Genomic DNA, 19357 nt, shown 5'->3' on the forward strand with positions numbered 1-19357 from the left:
ATCGTCTTAGACATCTTCACGCAATGGGGATTCCCGGAAATAGACCTGTTCGCAACCCTGGAGAACTCACAATGCCAGTTACGCCTCCAGGTACCCCCAGAACCAGTCCAAGGGGAACGGTCTGTTGATTCAATGGTCAGGGAAATTTGTTTACGCCTTTCCCCCGACTCCCCTTCTCAACAAAGTGGTGCACAAGATGCACCAGGAGCAGGTTACCATGATACTAGTGGCCCCAATGTGGGCACGGCAACCTTGGTTCGCTCACTTGATGGAGATGTCCCTATCTCCCCCAGTGAAACTTCCCTGCCCGTACAACATGCTGTCACAAGACAAGGGCAGGACACTGCATCCATGCCCTCAGACCATGAACTTAGCAGCCTGGCTCCTGAGATCATAGAATTTGGACATTTACAACTCCCACAGAGATGTATGGACATCCTCAGGGAAGCCAGAAAACCTAATACTCGACACTGCTATTCTAGCAAATGGAAAAGATTCGTTATCTGGTGTAGAGGTACTAGCATCAACCCAGTTGACTGCTCTCCTACTGACATTATTCTATACTTGACCCATTTACTGGATTCAGGTTTAGTATTCAATTCCATTAAAGTCCACCTAGCGGCACTTTCTGCATACACCACTTCCCAACTTAAAGTGTCGTGGTGGAAAATACCAGTTATCAAAGCCTTCATGGAGGGGGTAAAAAGGATACACCCTCCGATAGCTAACCCAGCTCCCGGATGGGACTTAAATGTGGTACTTTCCAGACTCATGGGCCCTCCCTTCGAACCCATGCACAAGGCAACTCTTAAAGATATCACCCTTAAGACTGCTTTCCTAATAGCTATCACCTCCATTAGGAGAGTAAGTGAACTACAGGCTCTTTCTGTACTAGACCCCTTCGTAACAGTTCACAAAAATAAAGTGGTTCTACGCACACACCCAAGGTTTGCACCTAAATTCATCTCGAAATTTCATGTAAACCAAACTATAGAACTACCAACGTTCTTTCAAAACCCTTCCAGCTCGGGAGAAAAAAGTCTGCATACACTAGATGTACGCAGAGCTGTCATGTTCTACATGGAAAGAACCAGACCACTGAGAAAGACTAATCAGTTCTTTGTCTCGGTGGCAGCAGGAAGAGAAGGAGATGCGGTCTCAAAATCCACTATATCTAGATGGATTGTTCAATGCATCACTCTTACACTCTTGCTAAGAGAGAACTACCCTTCAAGCCAAGAGCACATTCCACTCGAGGCACTGGGGCTTCCATAGCATTCATTGCAAATGTTCCCCTTGAGTCCATCTGCAAAGCGGCTACCTGGAGTTCTGTGCACACCTTTACAAAACACTACTGTCTAGATGCACACTCTAGATCTGACTCCCAGGTGGGACAGGCAGTATTAAGACATCTTTTCTCTACTGTTCCTTCTCATAACCCACCGCCAACTCCGGGTACTGCTCGCTAGTCTATGCACAGCATGTGATTCTAAGCAGATTAACAAACATCAGAAGACAATGCATTACTTACCGTAAAAGCATTTCTGATGGTTGTATCTGCTTAGATTCACATGCGCCCACCCTTCCTCCCCGCTCGGATGGAAGGAACATAGACTTCCTTTATATCTCTCTTTTCTGTACTCACTCACGTCTATAAGGCTCCCTCAGGGCAGAAAAATACAAACAGAGGGACCTCGACGCGTGAGGGATTGTGGGTACAACGCACGTCACTATAGGGATAGTGTTACAGACACGCCTTGTCGACGTCCCCTTTTCGACTACGAAAAACAAAATGCAATACTCCGCAGTGACCACTGGATGTCGGACCTATGCACAGCATGTGAATCTAAGCAGATACAACCATCAGAAATGCTTTTACGGTAAGTAATGCATTGTCATTTTTTGCTATATTATATGCTCTGAGGCCTATTGCCATTTTCATAACAAATTAACGGTAAGGCTGTCCATGCGCAACCCCTGGTGAATGTTGAAGTTGTAAATGATTACACCCGTAATGCAGAACTATTTTTGCAGTTTGGTAATCTGACCCCACTTACTGATCATATTTTTGTTTTAAATACTTCCAAAACCAATGACTTGCTTCACTTTCACTTGAACCCTCTGTCGGATTTAATTTCATAACATTCTGTCTGAGGAGAGACTGAAGCTGCATGTATGTTCGTCTGGAATTTTATCTTAATCTCATCCGGACTCGCATAATATATTGTCAATGCTTCCTTTCTTTTGTATTCTCCTGCCCATGTGTTTTTATTATCTTCCAGGGAGATTTTGGTTGAGGAGAGCAATGTGCAGCGAGTGGACTCTCCAGTCACGGTTAGTGAAAGTGGAGGATAAGCTCTCTCCACTGTGTGAGGGGGTTGAGGGAGGCTTTTCAGTATTGTATTTCTGGGAACAGAAGATTGGCTAGGAGTTGAGCTCATTTAATTTGTTGCAGCCATTCAAAAAGTTAGCTTTAATCGGAAACTAAGCAAGATCTATGGTGTTTCCATGCCCCCTTATGTGTACTGTACGTGGTAAGGGGATTTTAGTGAGAGCCGTGGGGGGGGTTAGTTGAATGTGCATGCCCGTCTCATGTTTTTAGGCTGTACGGAGTAGTGCAGCCAGATATTTAAGCGTTTGATTCTTGCTTTGCAGGTGTGTGGCGACATCCATGGGCAGTTCTATGATCTTAAGGAGTTGTTCAGGGTGAGTGCAGGTTCGCAAATTATTTCTCATGTGGTGTATTTAACACCGCCTTTTACATCTTCACCAGACTTGCCTAGCTTTCTCCAGGGCATAAAATGCAATGTATTGGTTTTTATCTTTTTTCAACCACACTACCTCCTGTTTTTCTTAGGTTGGTGGGGATGTTCCGGAAACAAATTATCTGTTCATGGGTGATTTTGTGGACCGTGGCTTCTACAGCGTTGAGACCTTCCTCCTCCTACTTGCACTGAAGGTATGAAGTTCCCTTGTTCCACGTTCCATCTGGTTCACATTACACTATACAGATGAACGGAGGGACTGAAGAGGCAAGAAAAGCGGTGGTAGGCTGGGTGACAGCCAAATGTTTAACTGCACAGTTTTGATCGGCATTTTATTTTTTCAGTTACTGGAGAAGGAGCATCTAGAACATTTTGTACGTAAGAGTGATGCGCACAAATGCTGATTTTCAGAACCTACTCCGAGGTTTGAGGAGCCAAACTCGGCAAAAGTTGCAACCAAATTTCACTTGGTTCTTTTGCCAAACTCTGAAAGGTAGACTGACCGAGAGTTTGCACTTTGATTCAGGGGTGGGCGATGGGCTTTGTGTGTAGTCCAGACTTCAATTACAAGGTCTATTAATGGACAGAACCCACACAGGCAGTACAAATATCTACTGAACACATTACATTCAACACTACTAAAGTCACTATTCAACATATCCAAATCCACAGTTTGGTAACCACAAAATGGGCTGTACCACTTTTTTGTATTCACCACGTTTTCAAATGGGTTTATTCACTGTAAAGGTAGCTGAAGTGTGGAGAGGTATGAAGTAAATTCAAAAACCTTAAAATGGCTAATTCTCTTGCAACAACCAATCCATTTCAGCTGTCTGTTTTAGATAGGTGGCCTTAACAATCCGTTTTATATAATTGTTTTGTATTTGTCATTTATATAGCGCTCTTTGCCCATTTGTATGGCCTCAATGTGCTTTGTAGTTGCAACCCCCCCAGGGGACTGAAGTCCATGTGTGGGAGATTCTAAGAGTTCATTTTTAAGATGTGTGCATTTTGCCAGGTTAGGATTCAGTGGGCTAGCTAGGCTCCAGTTAGTAGCCCGGAGGTCAGGCACTTGGGCGACTGCTGTTGGTGGTTTAGGATAGTGCTAGTGCCAGATACTGTGTGCCCAGCTAGAACAAAATATTTTTGTAAGTTGTTGCTGTATACGAATGGGAGAGGTGTTGATGTATGTCAGGGGTTTCAGTGTGGACGGCTATGCGATCTGCTAGATCGTAATTGCATAGCCATAGCTGCGTTCTGTAGTGCATGGATGGATGGATGGATGGATGGATGGATGGATGGGTGGCCATGCCTGCGACCTTTGTCCACAGAATGTGGTGCAAGGTATAGATACCGTAAACGTATTCTTCGAGGTCTGTTCCTAGGTCCTACGCGATTGTCCGGCCTCAATAGATTTCTCCCTAGATTCAGTGTCTGAGCAGTGTGAGCGAGGCCTGGAGGGACGGGGGAGTGATGGACGGTCTTCTGGGGGGTTAGGGAAGGGTCCAAAATTATTAGTGTGCCACTGTGAATGCTGCTGGCACCCATGGCAGTAGAATCACCTAGATTTGAGATGGCTTGGTAGAGTGACAAATGTCTAAAATGGGGGCACAACAGTAAATGCAGAAACTCCTCGATTTGAGACGTTTGGATAGAGGGAGAGGCGCCTAACATGGGGCGCAGCAGTAAATGTAGATACACCTAGATTTGAGACCTGGATGGAAGGGGAAATGTCAAATTGGAGGCACAACAGCAAATGTAGAATCATAGTAAATGGATGTAGATAGTTCCCAGTCTGTTATCCAACTATGGAGAATATAGGCTTTGTCCCCAGGCACTATGCAACCATAGAGAGGAACTGGCATCCACTGCCCCTGGCCTATTCAGGTAGCTAGCTACCTTTCGTGTACAAACTTTACATCTAATGCAAGTCAAGGTGTATCGGGGTACTTAAAGAGAGGTAAGCTGTTTCTGCCTCCAGGCTCTGACTTGAAAAATCAATGACCACTCTAGGCATGAAGTCTGTGGGGACAAGTGTCATACTGTACACTTAGTTGCTGAAGATTCACATGCTGTGTTAGAGGCTTATACTGGCACAGTTGGATCCTTGCAGATACCTTTGGACAATGAGGATTTCGGTTTCAGCAGCACATGTTGGCCCCCTAGGAGCAGTTGAACGGAGCAGATGTTGGTGTAACTGAAGACAAGGCTGGCGCTCCCTCAGGAGCAATGCAATGAGGATTCGGTTTCCTCGCAGGCCATTCCTTGTGAGAGATGGCCGCAAAAAATTGAGGTCCCAGCAATGACTGTACATGCAAAGTTAACTGTGAAGAGGAGCGAATTGATGCTCAACCCAAGGGCCAAAATTAAGATTGTATAAGCAGGAGCTGCAAGCAGCTCCTGGGTATCCAGCATTGACCCGTGATCAGCAACTACCACTGGGGAATGAGGAGCTAGTAGCATTCTGCAAATCTAACTTCCACATCCGATGCAAACATTTTTTGTCCCTTATTTACAAACCTTTATGCTGTAAATGTCTATTCACTTGTTTGGGCGCCTATACAGTAAGCCAATAATGTTCAAAGGGCAAATAAAGGGAACAGAGGTGAAACACATTAGTAAACACACAATTAAATCAGTGGGTGGTAAAGGGGGCGGGGGGGGGAAGGACAAACCTACCATGCCTTGTGAGTCTTCGGAACGTGCAAGTGCAGCAATGAAGAAGTGAGAGGGGGGGGTGTTAAAGTATCTGTGCTCGTGTGTGAGCCACAGATAAGTGCATGGTGAGGTGAGTGATGTACAGCCCCGGGCCATGATGGCTAAGTGCGGGCCTCCAAGGTGGAGGGAGTGCAAGGTCAAGTGCTGAGGGTAGACCGGAGCTGGGACGATTGGGTGTGGGAGGTATGGGGCCCCAAGGATGCATCAGAGCCCAGGACACCAATCCCAGCAGCTCTGCAAATTAGCAGAGGAGAGAAGGGAAGGAGATAAAGAGGAAAGTCTTGAGGTCCTTCCTGAATTTAAGGAAGTTCAGTTCAAGGCGCAGAGAGGGGGAGGCTAGCCAGCGGAGGCGAGTGATTGATCACCTACTGTGTTTAAAGCGTATTGGTAAGGCTACGCTAGAGGTCTAGAAGGAGAGTATTTAGTGAGATAAAGTTGAAGATGGTGTGGTCCTTGAGCCCACAGCCTTGTGGATGGAGGGATTTGAATTTAATCCATGCAGCAACCGGGAGCCAGTGAACACTTTTTATTGCAGGAGAGATGCGGTCCCTGGGCTTAAGGCCAAGGATAAGTCTTGCTGCCCTAGTCTGGATTAAATGCAGGGGGTCGGACAGTGGAAGGTAGATTCAGTAGGAGGCTATTGAAATATTCCAGCCTAGAGCGAACCAGGGCTCGGGTAAGATTGAGCCTCCTGGGGGGAAGTGAGAAGGAAGAATTCCTTTGCCAAGAAGTCCAACTTTCAGCTCTTTCTTAATGTCTTGAGTGAGGGAGGAGTCGAAGAGGACTCCCAAGGTTTCTGGCTTCAGAGTAGGGAGCAGGTGGAAGAGCCCATGGAGGAAGGCCAGAGTGGGTAAGGAGAGAACGGGTCCCAATGCGAAGGATCTCAGTTTTACAGGCATTGAGGCAGAGATTGTTGGCGGTGCACCAGGACTGGATGGCAGATGGGCAGTCCGGGATAATGGAAGGTCCAAAGGGGGGGTCACTTGGCGAGTTGTCCTCTGCTTAACACTAAGTTGGGGGAGAAAGAGGAGATGAGGAGAGTAAGCAGAGAAGGTAGATGTTCGAGCCAAGGGGAGAGGATAGAGCCCTCGGACACCACAGGTGGAGAAGGAAGTAGGAGAGGAGCCCAGGATGGCCTGGGATGTGTGGTCAGTTAGAAAGGATGTCGCCTATTCCAGTGCCCGGTCTGAGATCAGGGTATTGTGGAGCCTTTGTGAGCATGGAATGGTTCACCGTGTCAAAGGCAGAGGAGAGCTCTAGCAGGATGAGTTGAGTCAAGAGATTCGAGCAGTTCTTCACAGGCGTTAAGAAGGGCAGTTTCTGTGCCTCCTGGGTGCTTGGAATCCAGATTAGGTGGTCTCCACGACCATCAAAGTTCGGTGTGCGAGTTGGGTGGGGCCAGCTTCTCCAGCAGTTTCCCCAGGAAGGGAGAGATGGAAATAGGGGAGTACTTGGCTAGACAGGCAGGTCTGCTCAAGGCTTTCAGGAGAGGCACACCAGGGAGTGCTTGAGGGAGGAGGGAAAGATCCAGTGGCAAAATGATTCCAGAAATCAGTGGGGGCAAGAGCTAATGTAGTCCTTGATGGTTCTGGATGAGCATGGGGGAAACCGGTTTAGAAGAGACCTTCATTTAGCATACAACTCTGGTAACTTCTTCAGGTGTGACATGGAGGAGAGGGGGGAAGTAGGGTGTCGAACCAAATGGAGGCAAGGGGTAGTGGGAAGGGTTGGGAGGGTGAGTTGCAAGGGTTAGTTTTTGGTGGAGAAGTGAGTGGCCAGTGCATTGCAGAGAGCCTGGGAAGGGACTGCGGAAGGGTTGACTAGTTCCCTGCAGATCTTGAAGTTCACCCGTGGTGTTGGATGCACCAGAAATCCGTGCCTGTATGTGGGCTTTCATTGGCGGGGATGGAGTCTATTGTCTTTGGAGCAGTCGACAGGCCAGTTTGTGGATGTGCCAGAGGTTTGCCACTTAGTTCGGCTGCTCTGCACGGTCGTTTCAGGGCCGCAAGTTCAGGGTCGTGCCAGGTGTTACTTTTAAAGGCAATTTTCAGGCAGATCCTCATGGCTGGGGCAAGAATGTCCAGGGTATTGGTAATGGACAAATGGAGGTTGCTGAGAGCAGAGTCATTGGTAGAGTCAGGTAGGGGGTGAGGTGGGGATGAATGTGGAGGTGAAGGCAGAGGCTGACTTGTTTCATCAGGTGAACGTTAGTGTATCAAGTTGGCTGTGCTTTTGGTGGTGCAGTCAGAGGGCCAAAGGGACCTAAATGGGAGGAGAGAATGGTCTGACCAAGAGGGCTGACCAGTGGGGGAGGAGAGGCGGTGGGGGGGGGTCAAAGTAAAGAAGGTCATCAAGAGTGTCCAGCCGAGCGGGTTGGACCAGAAGGGAGAATGGAGGGATAGAGGAGCAGAGGGCCATGAGTAGATGTGACTGAGGAGTCCAACTGGATGTTGAAATCCCCCAAGAGATTGGAGGTGGGTGAAGTTAAGGAAGAACAGAAATCAGCCTATTCATAGAGGAACAGGTTGGAGGCTGGTAAATTGTCAATGAAGTTGGAGGAAGTAGAGATGACCAATTTGCATTCCAGATTCTCAAAAGAGAGTAGCTGTGTGGGTAAAATGGTGGAAGGAATCGACCCAGGGAAGTTGAAGGCAACCCCACCGCTAGCACAGCAGAGTCAAAAGCAATGACTGAGCTGGCATTGAACAAAGTCCTGGTAAGAGCGAGAATGTCGGTCAATATCTTCAAGGTGGAGGCAGATGCCAGCAGAGCGTTTGTTGGTGAGTGGGGCGTTAAGAGTTAGGTCTTTGCCTTTGAAAGTTTTCTGAGGGGTACAGGGTGTGGAACACTGGTATGAAGGAGGCGGGGGGTAGAGAGTAGTGTTCTAATGTTTGTTTTATAGATTTTCCCAAATGCAATTAAATTTACATAGTTTGTTCGGCCTCGGCTGGCAGGGGGGAGCCAAAAGTAGCTCCTGGTACTTGTTGTCAAGCTAACCATGCTCTTATAGTCTACATGCAGGAGCTAAATAGCTCCCATCTCCCCTCAATTTCAAACTCTGCCCAAGCATCAGTGCAGTCCAGGCAGATGCAGACTTGGCAACTATTCGACCAGGGGGGGTCGAACTGAGGAAGAGGGCTCTACCTTAAAGACTATCCTGTTCACTTGAAGGCAGAGCTCTGGTACGTGATGGCTGGCTTTGCAAATGCTGGTTGCTGCAGCGTTCTTCTGGCAGAGCTCTGGTTGTCCTTTGTCAAATGCTTGGGTCTTAAAATGGCTTCAGGTCCTCCTCTCCCTTTATCTAGAGTTCAGGCTTAGGGTGAGCTTCAGCCCACTGGTGAAAGGAACCTGCAACATTAAAGGTGGACTGACTATGCAAGCCTGCCTTTTCACCATCTGCTGAGCAATAGGATATACCCTGGCTGTGTATTGGGACCTTACTATTCAGTTTACTGCAAGACACTCTAGGCAAAAGGGTAATTGCATCAGCCGCTTAATCGGCACGCATTGCATATAATACTACTGTTAGCAAGCTACAGCGATGCCCAGTGGGGTTGCTCTGGAATATCTTGACTGACGTCCCCGAGCCAACTAAGTCTCAACTAATAAGCATTGGTAAGAAAGACTTCTCTTTACTCACCTTTCCCTCCATTGTTATTGACCCCATTAACGTTTTGCCTTTATTTTTGTATCTGATCTCTTTTTGCAGTGAAGCCTTCAGCTTCTCCAGCATTGGATTCACATGCTGTGAATATTTCCCCGTCAGGCTGGGAAACCTCGATAACTAACTTAGCAGCGTTTTCCCTATGGAAAACTTTGACACTTTTAGTGTCCTATCAATGTCCTTTTTGGGTGCTTTAGGCCCCACCAATAGGACGTCTGGTATAAATGGCACCACCCCCCGCGGCTTCCCTTCAGATTTCCACCGTCTCGACTGTTGGATCACGTCATGGCTTTGCACTTGCGTTTGGTATCGTGGGCTAGGATGTCTGTAGCCCAGAAGACTTTTTTTCGCCCCTTCTGCTACCTGCGGCTTGAAGGTGTACGAAGGCGATGGGCAAATTGACTGTCTCTACCCCCCCATCACCCGGCTGATACCTGCGAGATATGTCAGGTTTTAGCAGAAGACCTTGAAGGACCGTAATGGACGGCTCATATGTTGGCTTAATGAGGCCATGTACCCGGCTTCTGAGGTGGGTTCGGCCTGGGGGAGCCAGTCTTCGGGAAGAGCGGAGAAGTCCGTGCAACATTGCAGAGGGATGTCGGCTGAACCTCCAGCGAAGAAGCATCAGACCGCATTGCCTGCGTCTGAGGTGGGGAAAGGCAGGAAGTCTTTGTCGAGGCTGCAGCAGTCGAAGGTGGCGAGTAGCTCTTCGTTGTCCAAGCATAGTCAGTCCAAGGATAGTCAGTCGGACCAATCCAGGGGGTCTGGTGGTAGGCCTGAGAAGTCTATGGTGTCGGAGAAAGTCTTGGCAAAGCCGAAGGATTCTTCGAAGCACTCGTCGTCCAGGGACCATCACAGGTCTTCGTCCAGCCGGGAGTCTAGGAAGCACCGGTCGTCCAAAAAATCTGGGTCTCTGGTAAAATTGAAACCGGGGACGTGGTTCTGAGAACGAGCTCGTCGACGGTTGCTCCGTCGGCAGTAGGGCTGCAGTCTACGGTCCCGTCATCGGCGGTGGGGTAGTCGGTGCCGTCCACGACACTGATTGATAGTGGTCTGATGTTATCGTCCATGCCGATGGAATTGGTAAGACTGTCAATGGGTGTGGGCGGGGGGCGCATGGCAGTCCGCTGCCTTTGAGTCCATCCTTCCTGAGAACATTTTGCAGCAAGATCAGACTACATTTTCTGTTTATTCGGAGGTGGAGGAGGAGAAGATGTTTGACCAGTCTGCTCTGGATCTGTAGAGTGAGGCCTTCATTGAATGGAATGGGGGCTGAGCCGCCCTGTTATCCTATCCGCTGGTTAAGCCGCAGTCTCTGAAGCGTAGACAGCACTTGGAACGACAGCAATCTTTGTTGGGGCAGTTGGTTGCGAGCTTGCCACCTCCTCAGTCCGGTGGTCTAGGTATTGCCTGGTTGAGGCCCCTAGGATGTTCTCTCCGGCACAGTTGTCATTGCTGTTGCCGGTGGGGTTGGGTCGTCCAGGGTCTCATTCTGAAGGTGAGTTACCTGAATCGGACCCAGAGAGTGTTCCGCGGGGACACACTTACTACTGGATCGTCGCCGACGAGGATGACGTGTGGTACACGGAGGTGGAGCAGCCCCGTAGCCCGGCGCAACCATCACCTCTGGATGTTGGGGCGTTCCATGCCATGATGTCGAAAGCATGTCTGGAGTTTGGACTGGCGCTTGAAGAGGACCGTAAGGACTGCTTTCTCTCCGACCATATGGGCAAGCGAGGAAGGCAGTCTTCTCCATCCTGATTCTCGACCACATGTGGCTGGAGAGCCTGCACACGATGCGCTGTCAGTTTTCAGAGCCTGCTGTGAAGGGTCGCCTTGAAAAGAAATTCAATGCTCCGCAGTCGGTGCTTGGTGTCACAGCCCACGCCCGATGTCGGCGGCTGACAGCCGGAAGGCCAGGAGCCAACATAAATGCGTTATGCCTCTGGAAAGTGAGGCCAGCAAGCGGGACGCTTTTGGGGAAAAGGGTCTTAACAGTCGGGGCTACAGCGATGAAGGCTGCCTATGCCTTTTTTTAAAAAAAAACATTTTATTGATTTTATTCAACCAAACAATACAACCAAAGACGCAGTGTATATATCAACAGTACAATTATACATTACTTAATTTCGACCACTGCTCCCCCATCCCTCCCCCCTTTATGAGCCGATTTATTCCACACCATCTGCCGTCCGTGGTGGAGTCTCAACTTTCCGTGGATTCTGTCAGGTCGTGCGTTGTTCCAAACAATTCCGCTATTAATGATTTCCATGCCATCGGGGTTCCTGCCGCCTTCTCCCCCTATATTGCTTGCCTCTTGCCATACCATGGTTTCTGCCTCCGCCCATTTCTACAGCTCCTTCAAAGGCTGCATATTCCTTGGCGGTCATGGCCAGATAGGATCGTGAAATGTGGCAATCGACTGGCCCCAATTCTTGAACATTTGCCGGAGCAACACCAAAAGGAAGCAATGTTGTTGGCGCGTGAGGGGGAGGAGGCCTCCAACCACAGCATAAATATTGCTGTGGGCCTGGCGGAGTCGGGTTTGAAACAGACTAACAATGGGGTTGCGCTTCGGCGCCAGACCTGGTTGAAATGCACCGACTGCCGCCCAGAGGTACAATATAAGGTCATCGACATGCCCTGTGAGGCTGAACACTTTTTATGAAGCGCTTAAAGGGATGAAGGAGGATACGGAAACTGCTAAATCTTTGTTTCTTGCAGAGTGGACGTTCTTTTCAGGCTTTCTATGGAGCCTCTGGGAATGCCTGGTTTGCTTCCGTCAGAGATCGTGGTTACGGGTGCTCCCAATACTCCTCTCGGGTATTGGCGGTCTGTCCAGTCGGCGCAGAAAGCTGGTATTTCCAATCTCAACGAAAATAGTTTGCGGTCCTCTGCATCTAATGAGAGGCAAACTAAACCTCAACAATGACTGCCATATGGACAATCTGCTGGGGGGCAGGGTAGCCGTCCACGTCAACAAGTGGAGAAAAATAACCTCAGATAGCTGGGTGCTGGACACTGTGCGTCTTGGCCACTCGGCAGTTCTGGTGTCCCGATCCCTATTCCGCTGGTGTATGTACTGCAACTGCACCTTCCAATTCTGCGGCAGGAGGTGGTTCTCATGCTAGAGAAAGGGGCGATGGAACCAGTTCCGGTTGCGGAGTGGGGCCTGGGTGTTTATTCCCGGTACTTTGTTGTGAAAAAGCCCAACGGCAAGTGGAGGCCTATTCTGGATCTTTGGGCGTTGAACAAGGCTCTGCAACGACTGAAGTTCAAGATGCTCACCATTCAAGATGTCGTCTGGTTGGTGCAGCCAGGCGCGTTCCTGGTGTCGTTGGATCGGCAGGACGCCTATTTTCACATCCCTATGCGGCAGAGGCACCCCAAGTTCCTGCGTTTTGTGGTCGGAGAGGAACACTAACAGTTTCGGGTCCTCCCGTTTGGCCTGAAGTCCCCCAGGACGTTCACAAAGCAGCCTTCCTCCGAGGGAAGGTCATCATGTGTACCCCTACCTGGACGATTGTTTGGTGAGGGATTCATCACAGGGAAGGGCACGAGTCTCTCGTGGCAACCATGCATTTTTTGCAACAGCTGGGATTCGCTGTCAACTTTGAAAAATATTTTTTGACGCCATCCAGGGAGTTGGTGTTTGTTGGGGCACAGTTTCTTACCCTGCAAAATCTGGTGAAGCCTTCCAGCGAGCGTGTGCAAAAATTGCGAGCCAAAGCAAGCGAGTGAAAAGAGGGCGCAGCTGTGTCTGTCTGAGGCTACATATGTCTGTTGGCCATGGCATCATGTGTCCCTCTGCTGCCCAATTGCCGCCTCTTCATGAGGCCGGTGCAAGAGTTCCTCGTGGACAGATGGTTGCAGAGTCGAGGATTGTGGTCCGACAAGTTGCTGATTGACAAATGCCTGTTGGACGCCCTTTGCTGGTGGGTGTGCACGACCAATCTGGTGAGGCGAATGTCCTTTTGAGCCAGAGTTCCAGTTTACGATTGTGGCAGACTGTTGGGGAGAATTCTCAAAAATGTGCTAATTCCGTCTCCCTTAGAGACCCGCAGCGGTTCCATGTGTTAAAATCGTGGCAAAAATGGCAGTGGACACAATCGCAACAAAGGCTGTGGTTTTGCTGCTGCAATCCATGCGGGGGACACCCCCGCAATCCCTGATCCCCTTAAGTGATCTAATGGGGTATACCTTTAACTGGGTCAGACCACATCATTTTGCCACAAATTTTACCTGTTTCGTTTTGGTTATGGATTCTAACCAACTCCATAGGCATCTTTTACAATTGTTACACAGCACCTTCAGTGCAGTGGTACAGGGAAGTAGTTTGTTTCCCAAGGTTTAAATACCTTCTCTGAGATAAACTCTTTCCCAGAGCATTAGAGTGAAATTGACTACTTAGTATTGTACTTGCTAGACCGCACACCTTCTCTTACAATAGAGTGCTGGGGGGGGGGGGGTTTACTCATATCCCATGTGTCTAAATGCTCATGTAACGTTATCCTTTCCTCAATTGACTGGCTGGTGGCAGTGGTTTCGTTTTGAACTACCAAGGTTTGCATTTACCGTGACGGTTCATGGACCTGGTAACGTTAACCGCGGGACCCATCTTTTTCAAAATGGCGTCCAGCCATCGTTGTTAAATTGATACCCGGTCTTCTTTTTTCGCCAGGTCTTTGTGGAAAGGTCCTTCTAGAGTTTTTCTCTGCATGCCAAACCAGGTTTGGTCTTTGTTCATTCTGGTTGGTGCCTTTGGCGGGCTAAAGGAGTGAAACCTGCCTCTGGCTCCAGGGTGTCTGGGGTAGGCAGGAAGTGAGGTAGGTGCCCAAAACTCTGTGCTTAGTCTCCTAGGAGACCCAAATGCACTCTGTGGGGATTGGCTGACTGCCCGGCAAGGACAGCCACCATGCTTGGTGAGTGGCAGCTAGGCCGGAATGAATTGGAGAGACCTGAATAAAGACGAGTCTCTTGGCTTGGAAGGCAGAGTCGACCATGAAGGAACTGAAGAGCTTGAAGAGGATGGCTGCTGCAACTTCTGGACCATTTGTTTGTCCGGTGAAGCCCTGCTTTGGGTCCGAATCGCCATGTTCGCATCGATGGACAAGCCCTGCAAGGCAGACTTCTCCCTCTGAGTTGGTGGGACCAATCAACTCCCAAGTAAGCCACCTGGACACCCTTCTTGGAGCTGGTTGAATTTCCTCAGAGTTGCTGCAGGAAACGGTAGACCCAGGGACAGGGACACCAGATTGTGTGCGTTGCTTTTAAACAGGCCTAAAGCTTTTGGAAGATCCTCCGGACTCCCACGAAGCAGGACTGACCAAGCCTGACCCCATCAGTTGAGTGCGGGACCTCAGATGTTCACCTTGACAACCAGGAACCGCGCTTATTGCTGTTAGCTGTACCGAGAGGCGCTGAAACGCGAAACAGCCACTGAAAGTAAAGTTTGCTGGTTGCCAGCTTTGATGGTGCCAGTACAGTGCAGGCATCGCCCGACGTCCTCCCTCTTGTCCCCACGACTGAGGGACAGTGAGATCTGCAGAGCTGTACAGGAACAGAAGTCTTCAGTTGCATCTTTTTCTTTACCAAGGTACTGTAAAACTAGCCTTAGAATTTACCTCTTACTGTGGAAATGCTTGTAACTTCTGCAACTCTTTTTTATCAAAGACTCCTAAGAACTTGTGCAAAGATTTTTCCATTTACTTACCTGAAGTGCTGCATCGAATACAAAGACTTTGGCCTATTGACTTTGGCTTAGCCAATTTAATTGAATGACTCTTCTAAGTGCTATCTGAAAGTATTTGCCCTGTTTATGGTGTAATTTCTTGTGTTCTAATAACTTTTGCCTTTTACTTATTTTCTAAAGAGTATACTGAATGCCAACAGTAAGGTATTAATGTCCCCAGCACCCTTGTTACTGAAGTCACCTGTGGGTGTAGGTTGTCTGTGGGCCATCCTTAAAGGGACTTGTCTGATTCAGAAACTCAGTGTACAATATTGAAGTACATTTGTGTTACTATTCTATTACTCCCTTCTGCAGAAGGCTTTATAACTGACTGATAAATTGTTTATGCAAGAAACCTTGAGTGTAGAGTTTATTTGAATACCTGTAACTGAATCTTTGTAACTCCAATACAGCTCACATTTCCCCTCTTGAGTTGAGCCTGGCTGCTCAACACGCTACCGAAACTGTGTAGCACAAGCTTATACCAAACCGGTTTGTAGTGTTCCCAGAGGGTACTGCATTCAAACTTTGCCTAACGCAGACGCCTCCCAGGTGGGGTGGGGGGGCACACCAACGGCTCGCAGGTGCATGGCCTGTCAGCTCGGGTGGAGACTGTTCCACATCGATGTGCTACAGTTGAGGGCCATGCACTGTGCCCTAAATTTGTTTCTTCAGCGGATCAGTTCAGTGGTGAGGGTGTTGACTCACAATACCACCACAATGTTTTATTTAAGGAAACGGGTGGGCGGAGGGGGGGGGTCACGCATTGCTGAGTCCTGTTGAAGAAGGCGCAGGACGTTTGGCATTGGGCTCTAGCTCAAGGATCGGCATTCTTTCCATCTGCCCGGAGTGCTGAATGTGCAAGCAGACGCGCTCAGCTGCACGAATGTAGACCGAAGGAGCAGCAGGTCTCTAGGATCTTCTGGCGATTGGGGGGTGGGGGGGGCATCCTCTGTTGGATCTTTTTGCTACGAGGGAAAACAAGCGGTGTCTGGAGTTCGCCAGCAGAGGGGCTCATCCTGAGTCCTGGGGGGGGTGTGGCAGGGGGGAAGAGGGGAATGCATTTTCATTCCTGTGGACCGGTCTTGTCACATATACGTTTCCCCCGTTCCCGCTCATTCGGCGGACCATCCAGTGGATTCAGAGGTACCAGTGCACAGTGATTCTGGTGGCCCTGTTCTGGCCCAGGCAGATGTGGTTCTCAGATCTCCTTCATATGGCAGTGGAAGAGCCGATTCGTTTGGGAGCAGCTCCGGATCTCCTGTCACTGGATGACAGCAGGGTGTGGCATCCTGATCCGGTGTCTCAGCGTGGCTCCCGACTACTCAGCGTTCAGCCATTTAGGAATATCCTGAGCATGTTGACGGATTTTGTAGGCAGCAAGGGTGCCTTCCATATGTCTCCAATGGGCATAAATGGACAAGATTCTGTGGGTGTCCGGTCAAATGTTCATTTCGATAGTTTGACCTATAACCGATTCTGTGAATGGTTTAAGGGTCATCCTGGGGTTGAACTTTTGAATGTCTCTCCGGCAACAGGTTCTCCCGTACCTGTTGCACTTGGCGGTAGGGGACTAGCATTGTCATCCATCAAGGTGTATTTGGCGGCGATTTCTAGGTTCATGAGAAAGCGCCATGCTGCTCCTCTGTTCAGTGATCGTTTGGTGAAACATTTTCTGAAGGGGTTTTTTCAGACATGTTCTCAGTGAAGAAGTTTGCACCGGTGTGGAGCCTTAGGCTTTGATGAATTTAACCCATGTCGACTGCTCCTTTGAAGTTCTTCTCGTGGAAGGTGACTTTTCTGGTGGCAATTACTTTGGCCAGGCGGATGTCTGAATTGCTAGCACTGTTCATTGACCCTCCTTACCTGAGATTTGTGAAGGACAAAGTTCTCCTGGCCACTAACTGCACTTTATCCCAAAAGTGCCAACGGCATTTCACAAACTGGCCTCTATTGCTTTTCCCTAGTTTTTTTGCTAATGCATCCACGCCAGCAGAACGGGCCCTGCATTCTCTGAATGTTAAGAGGGCCCTAAAGTTTTATCTAAATCTCACACAGGGCTTCAGGAAGTCAAGGCAACTTTTGGCGTATGGACCATCCAACAAGGGGCAGGCCATCTCCAAGCAAGGACTTTCCCAATGGGTTTCCTCTACAATTTCGTTTTCCCACACAAGCCGGAAAGCCTTTGAGGAGTGCACCTAAGGCACATTCTATGAAGGCCACTGCCTCGCTGGCGGCGCTGTGCTTTGGGATACCACTGGTGGACATTTGCCAGGCGGTCGTCTGGGCGGTGCCGCATACCTTAACAGGCATTACTGTCTGGGGCAGCAACATGTGGAAGATGTGCCGGTAGGTGTGCGGTCCTCTGCCTGTTCCAATAAGGTAGGCCCCGCACCTTCGGGGTTCTTTCTATGTACTTTGTCACTTGATGGGTTTTGTTGTCTCTTGTATGTGATTTAGTACTGTTTGTTGGTTTGCCTGTCACACACCGCCACTAATTGGTTGTACTGCTGTTATCTATTCACAGCATGTGAATCCATGAAAGATCCAATGCATTTCTCCAGCGTTGGGATCTTTCATGGATTCACATGTGCCCGCCAGCTGCCCCTGCAGGCAAACCTGGGTTCGGGTTCTCTACTTTGGAGGTTAAAATCTGAAGGGAAGCCGCGGGGGCGGAGCTATTTATATCAGACGTCCTATTGGTGGAGCCGAAAGCACCCACAAAGGACGTTGATGGGACACTTTCGAAGTTTTTCATAGGGAAAACGCGAAGTTAGTTACTGCGGTTTTCCAGCCTGGCGACGAGGAAATATTCGCAGCATGTGAATCCGTGAAAGATACCACCGCTGGAGAAATGGAGTTACAGGTAAGAAACTACTCCCTTCACTACACTGGCCTTTGCTCATTTATCATGGGGGGAAACTGACATGTCCTTCAGGCTGTTGGTATTGGAAAACCTTGTTTGTCTTAGTCGTGTTACGTTGTTGCCACTTGTGCTAACATTTTATCATTGTACAATGCATCTTACAATGCAGTACACTTTTTGTTTTGTCATAGAATACTTTTCTGGTTACTGTGTCTAAGGGACAAGATGGGGGCAGTTACATTTTCCTAATTTTTGGGGTGTATTTTACTTTAGCCTTGGTGCGTTTACCATGTTTGGTTACCTACTGTGGTTAGTGTCCATACATAACCGTGCCACAAGTTTGTCCCTCGGCCATCTTCTCTCTAACCATTGGTCCTGACATGTGAGGCCTGGAAAATCCTTATGGATTTCCAGTGCACAGGAAAACTGGGGCTTTTTGCGGGCTAGTGCAGGGCCATGTGTGTTTGCTGCCAGGAAGGGGTTTGAGGGACTGTCTGGTCCTAAGCCGCAAACTTTCAGTGTCTGGTATGCATGAGCTGTGCCATCAGTGGTCCTGATACAGCTGCAAGATGTGTAACGAGACCATGGACCCGTTGGAAGAAGGCCTGGCGAGTAACTTTTGCTGCTGTCCTGGTAGAGCCATGTCTTATAGGTGGTTTTCAGAGCTCCTGCGAAGGAGCTTCGCACCTTGGAATGGAGGGGAACATCCATTCTCGATGTCAGCTGAAGAGCTCTCAAAGTGCACATGGATAGTGGCTGCCCAACTCAGTTTGGGCTACCGTGCTGCAGACTTCACCATTCTGTTTTGAGGCATGGCTCTTTAAGGCTTGACAGCTTGTGCTGCTACAGGACTCCCCTTTGCCAAATTCCGTGGATCTGGTTGCAAGGGGACCCATGATGGGAGGTGGTGAAGTCCGACCGCGACAATTGTGTCTTTCTACATTGGCGGCCATCTTCCAAAATCTTTCCTGCATCCAGTCCTGTGCTGAGGGGCCCTGCATAGAGTTCTTCTGCATGCTCCAACCAGAGAACTGCTTGAACCTGTAACCCCTGGGCATCAAGGACCGTAGTTGAAGGAGCAAAGTTTACGGTCATTTGAAAAAAAAAAGAATGAAATTTTAAACCCAAGATGGCGAAAGAAAATACAGATTTTTATTTTGTTTTATTTTTTAAAAATGTTTTTGGGAGAGCCCCATGTTTAAAACCCACCCCAACCAGTATTCTTTGGTTTTTAATTTACAATTTCATTCTTGATTTTTTTATTTGGTATAATCATTGAATACCATAAAAAGAGCCCTTGGACCCTCTTCTGCAGATCTGCCAAGTCCTAAGATTTGGAGTACAGGGTGGACTGTAACAGTACTTGCCCTAACTCCCTCAAGTTTTGTAACTTGCTCATATAAGCATTCTGAAAGTGGGTGTTGGGGAGAATTCTCAGAAATGTGCGAATTCCCTTCTACCTTGGAGACCACCAGCTTTTTTTGCTGGACTTTAGGACTAACCTGGAGAGACATTTTTCCTACTCTCGTATTTTTCTGTGATTTGTACTGTTTCTTTTTGGCTTTGGAGTCTGGCAAACTCCATAGACTTCATCTTTACATTGTGACACACAG

General features: G+C 48.7%; 1 protein-coding gene across 1 annotated transcript in view; it reads left to right on the forward strand.

The window, feature by feature from the left end:
• PPP4C (protein phosphatase 4 catalytic subunit) overlaps positions 1–19357 on the forward strand; it is a 310205-nt gene that overhangs the window by 99123 nt on the left and 191725 nt on the right. The window contains exons 3-5 of the mRNA XM_069652040.1: positions 2283–2334; positions 2656–2706; positions 2858–2959. Coding sequence (XP_069508141.1) covers positions 2283–2334; positions 2656–2706; positions 2858–2959 — 205 coding nt within the window. The remainder of the gene's footprint in view (positions 1–2282; positions 2335–2655; positions 2707–2857; positions 2960–19357) is intronic.

Source organism: Ambystoma mexicanum, chromosome 3p, assembly GCF_040938575.1.
Source record: "Ambystoma mexicanum isolate Mex_15411 chromosome 3p, UKY_AmexF1_1, whole genome shotgun sequence".
Taxonomy (NCBI): Eukaryota; Metazoa; Chordata; class Amphibia; order Caudata; family Ambystomatidae; genus Ambystoma; species Ambystoma mexicanum.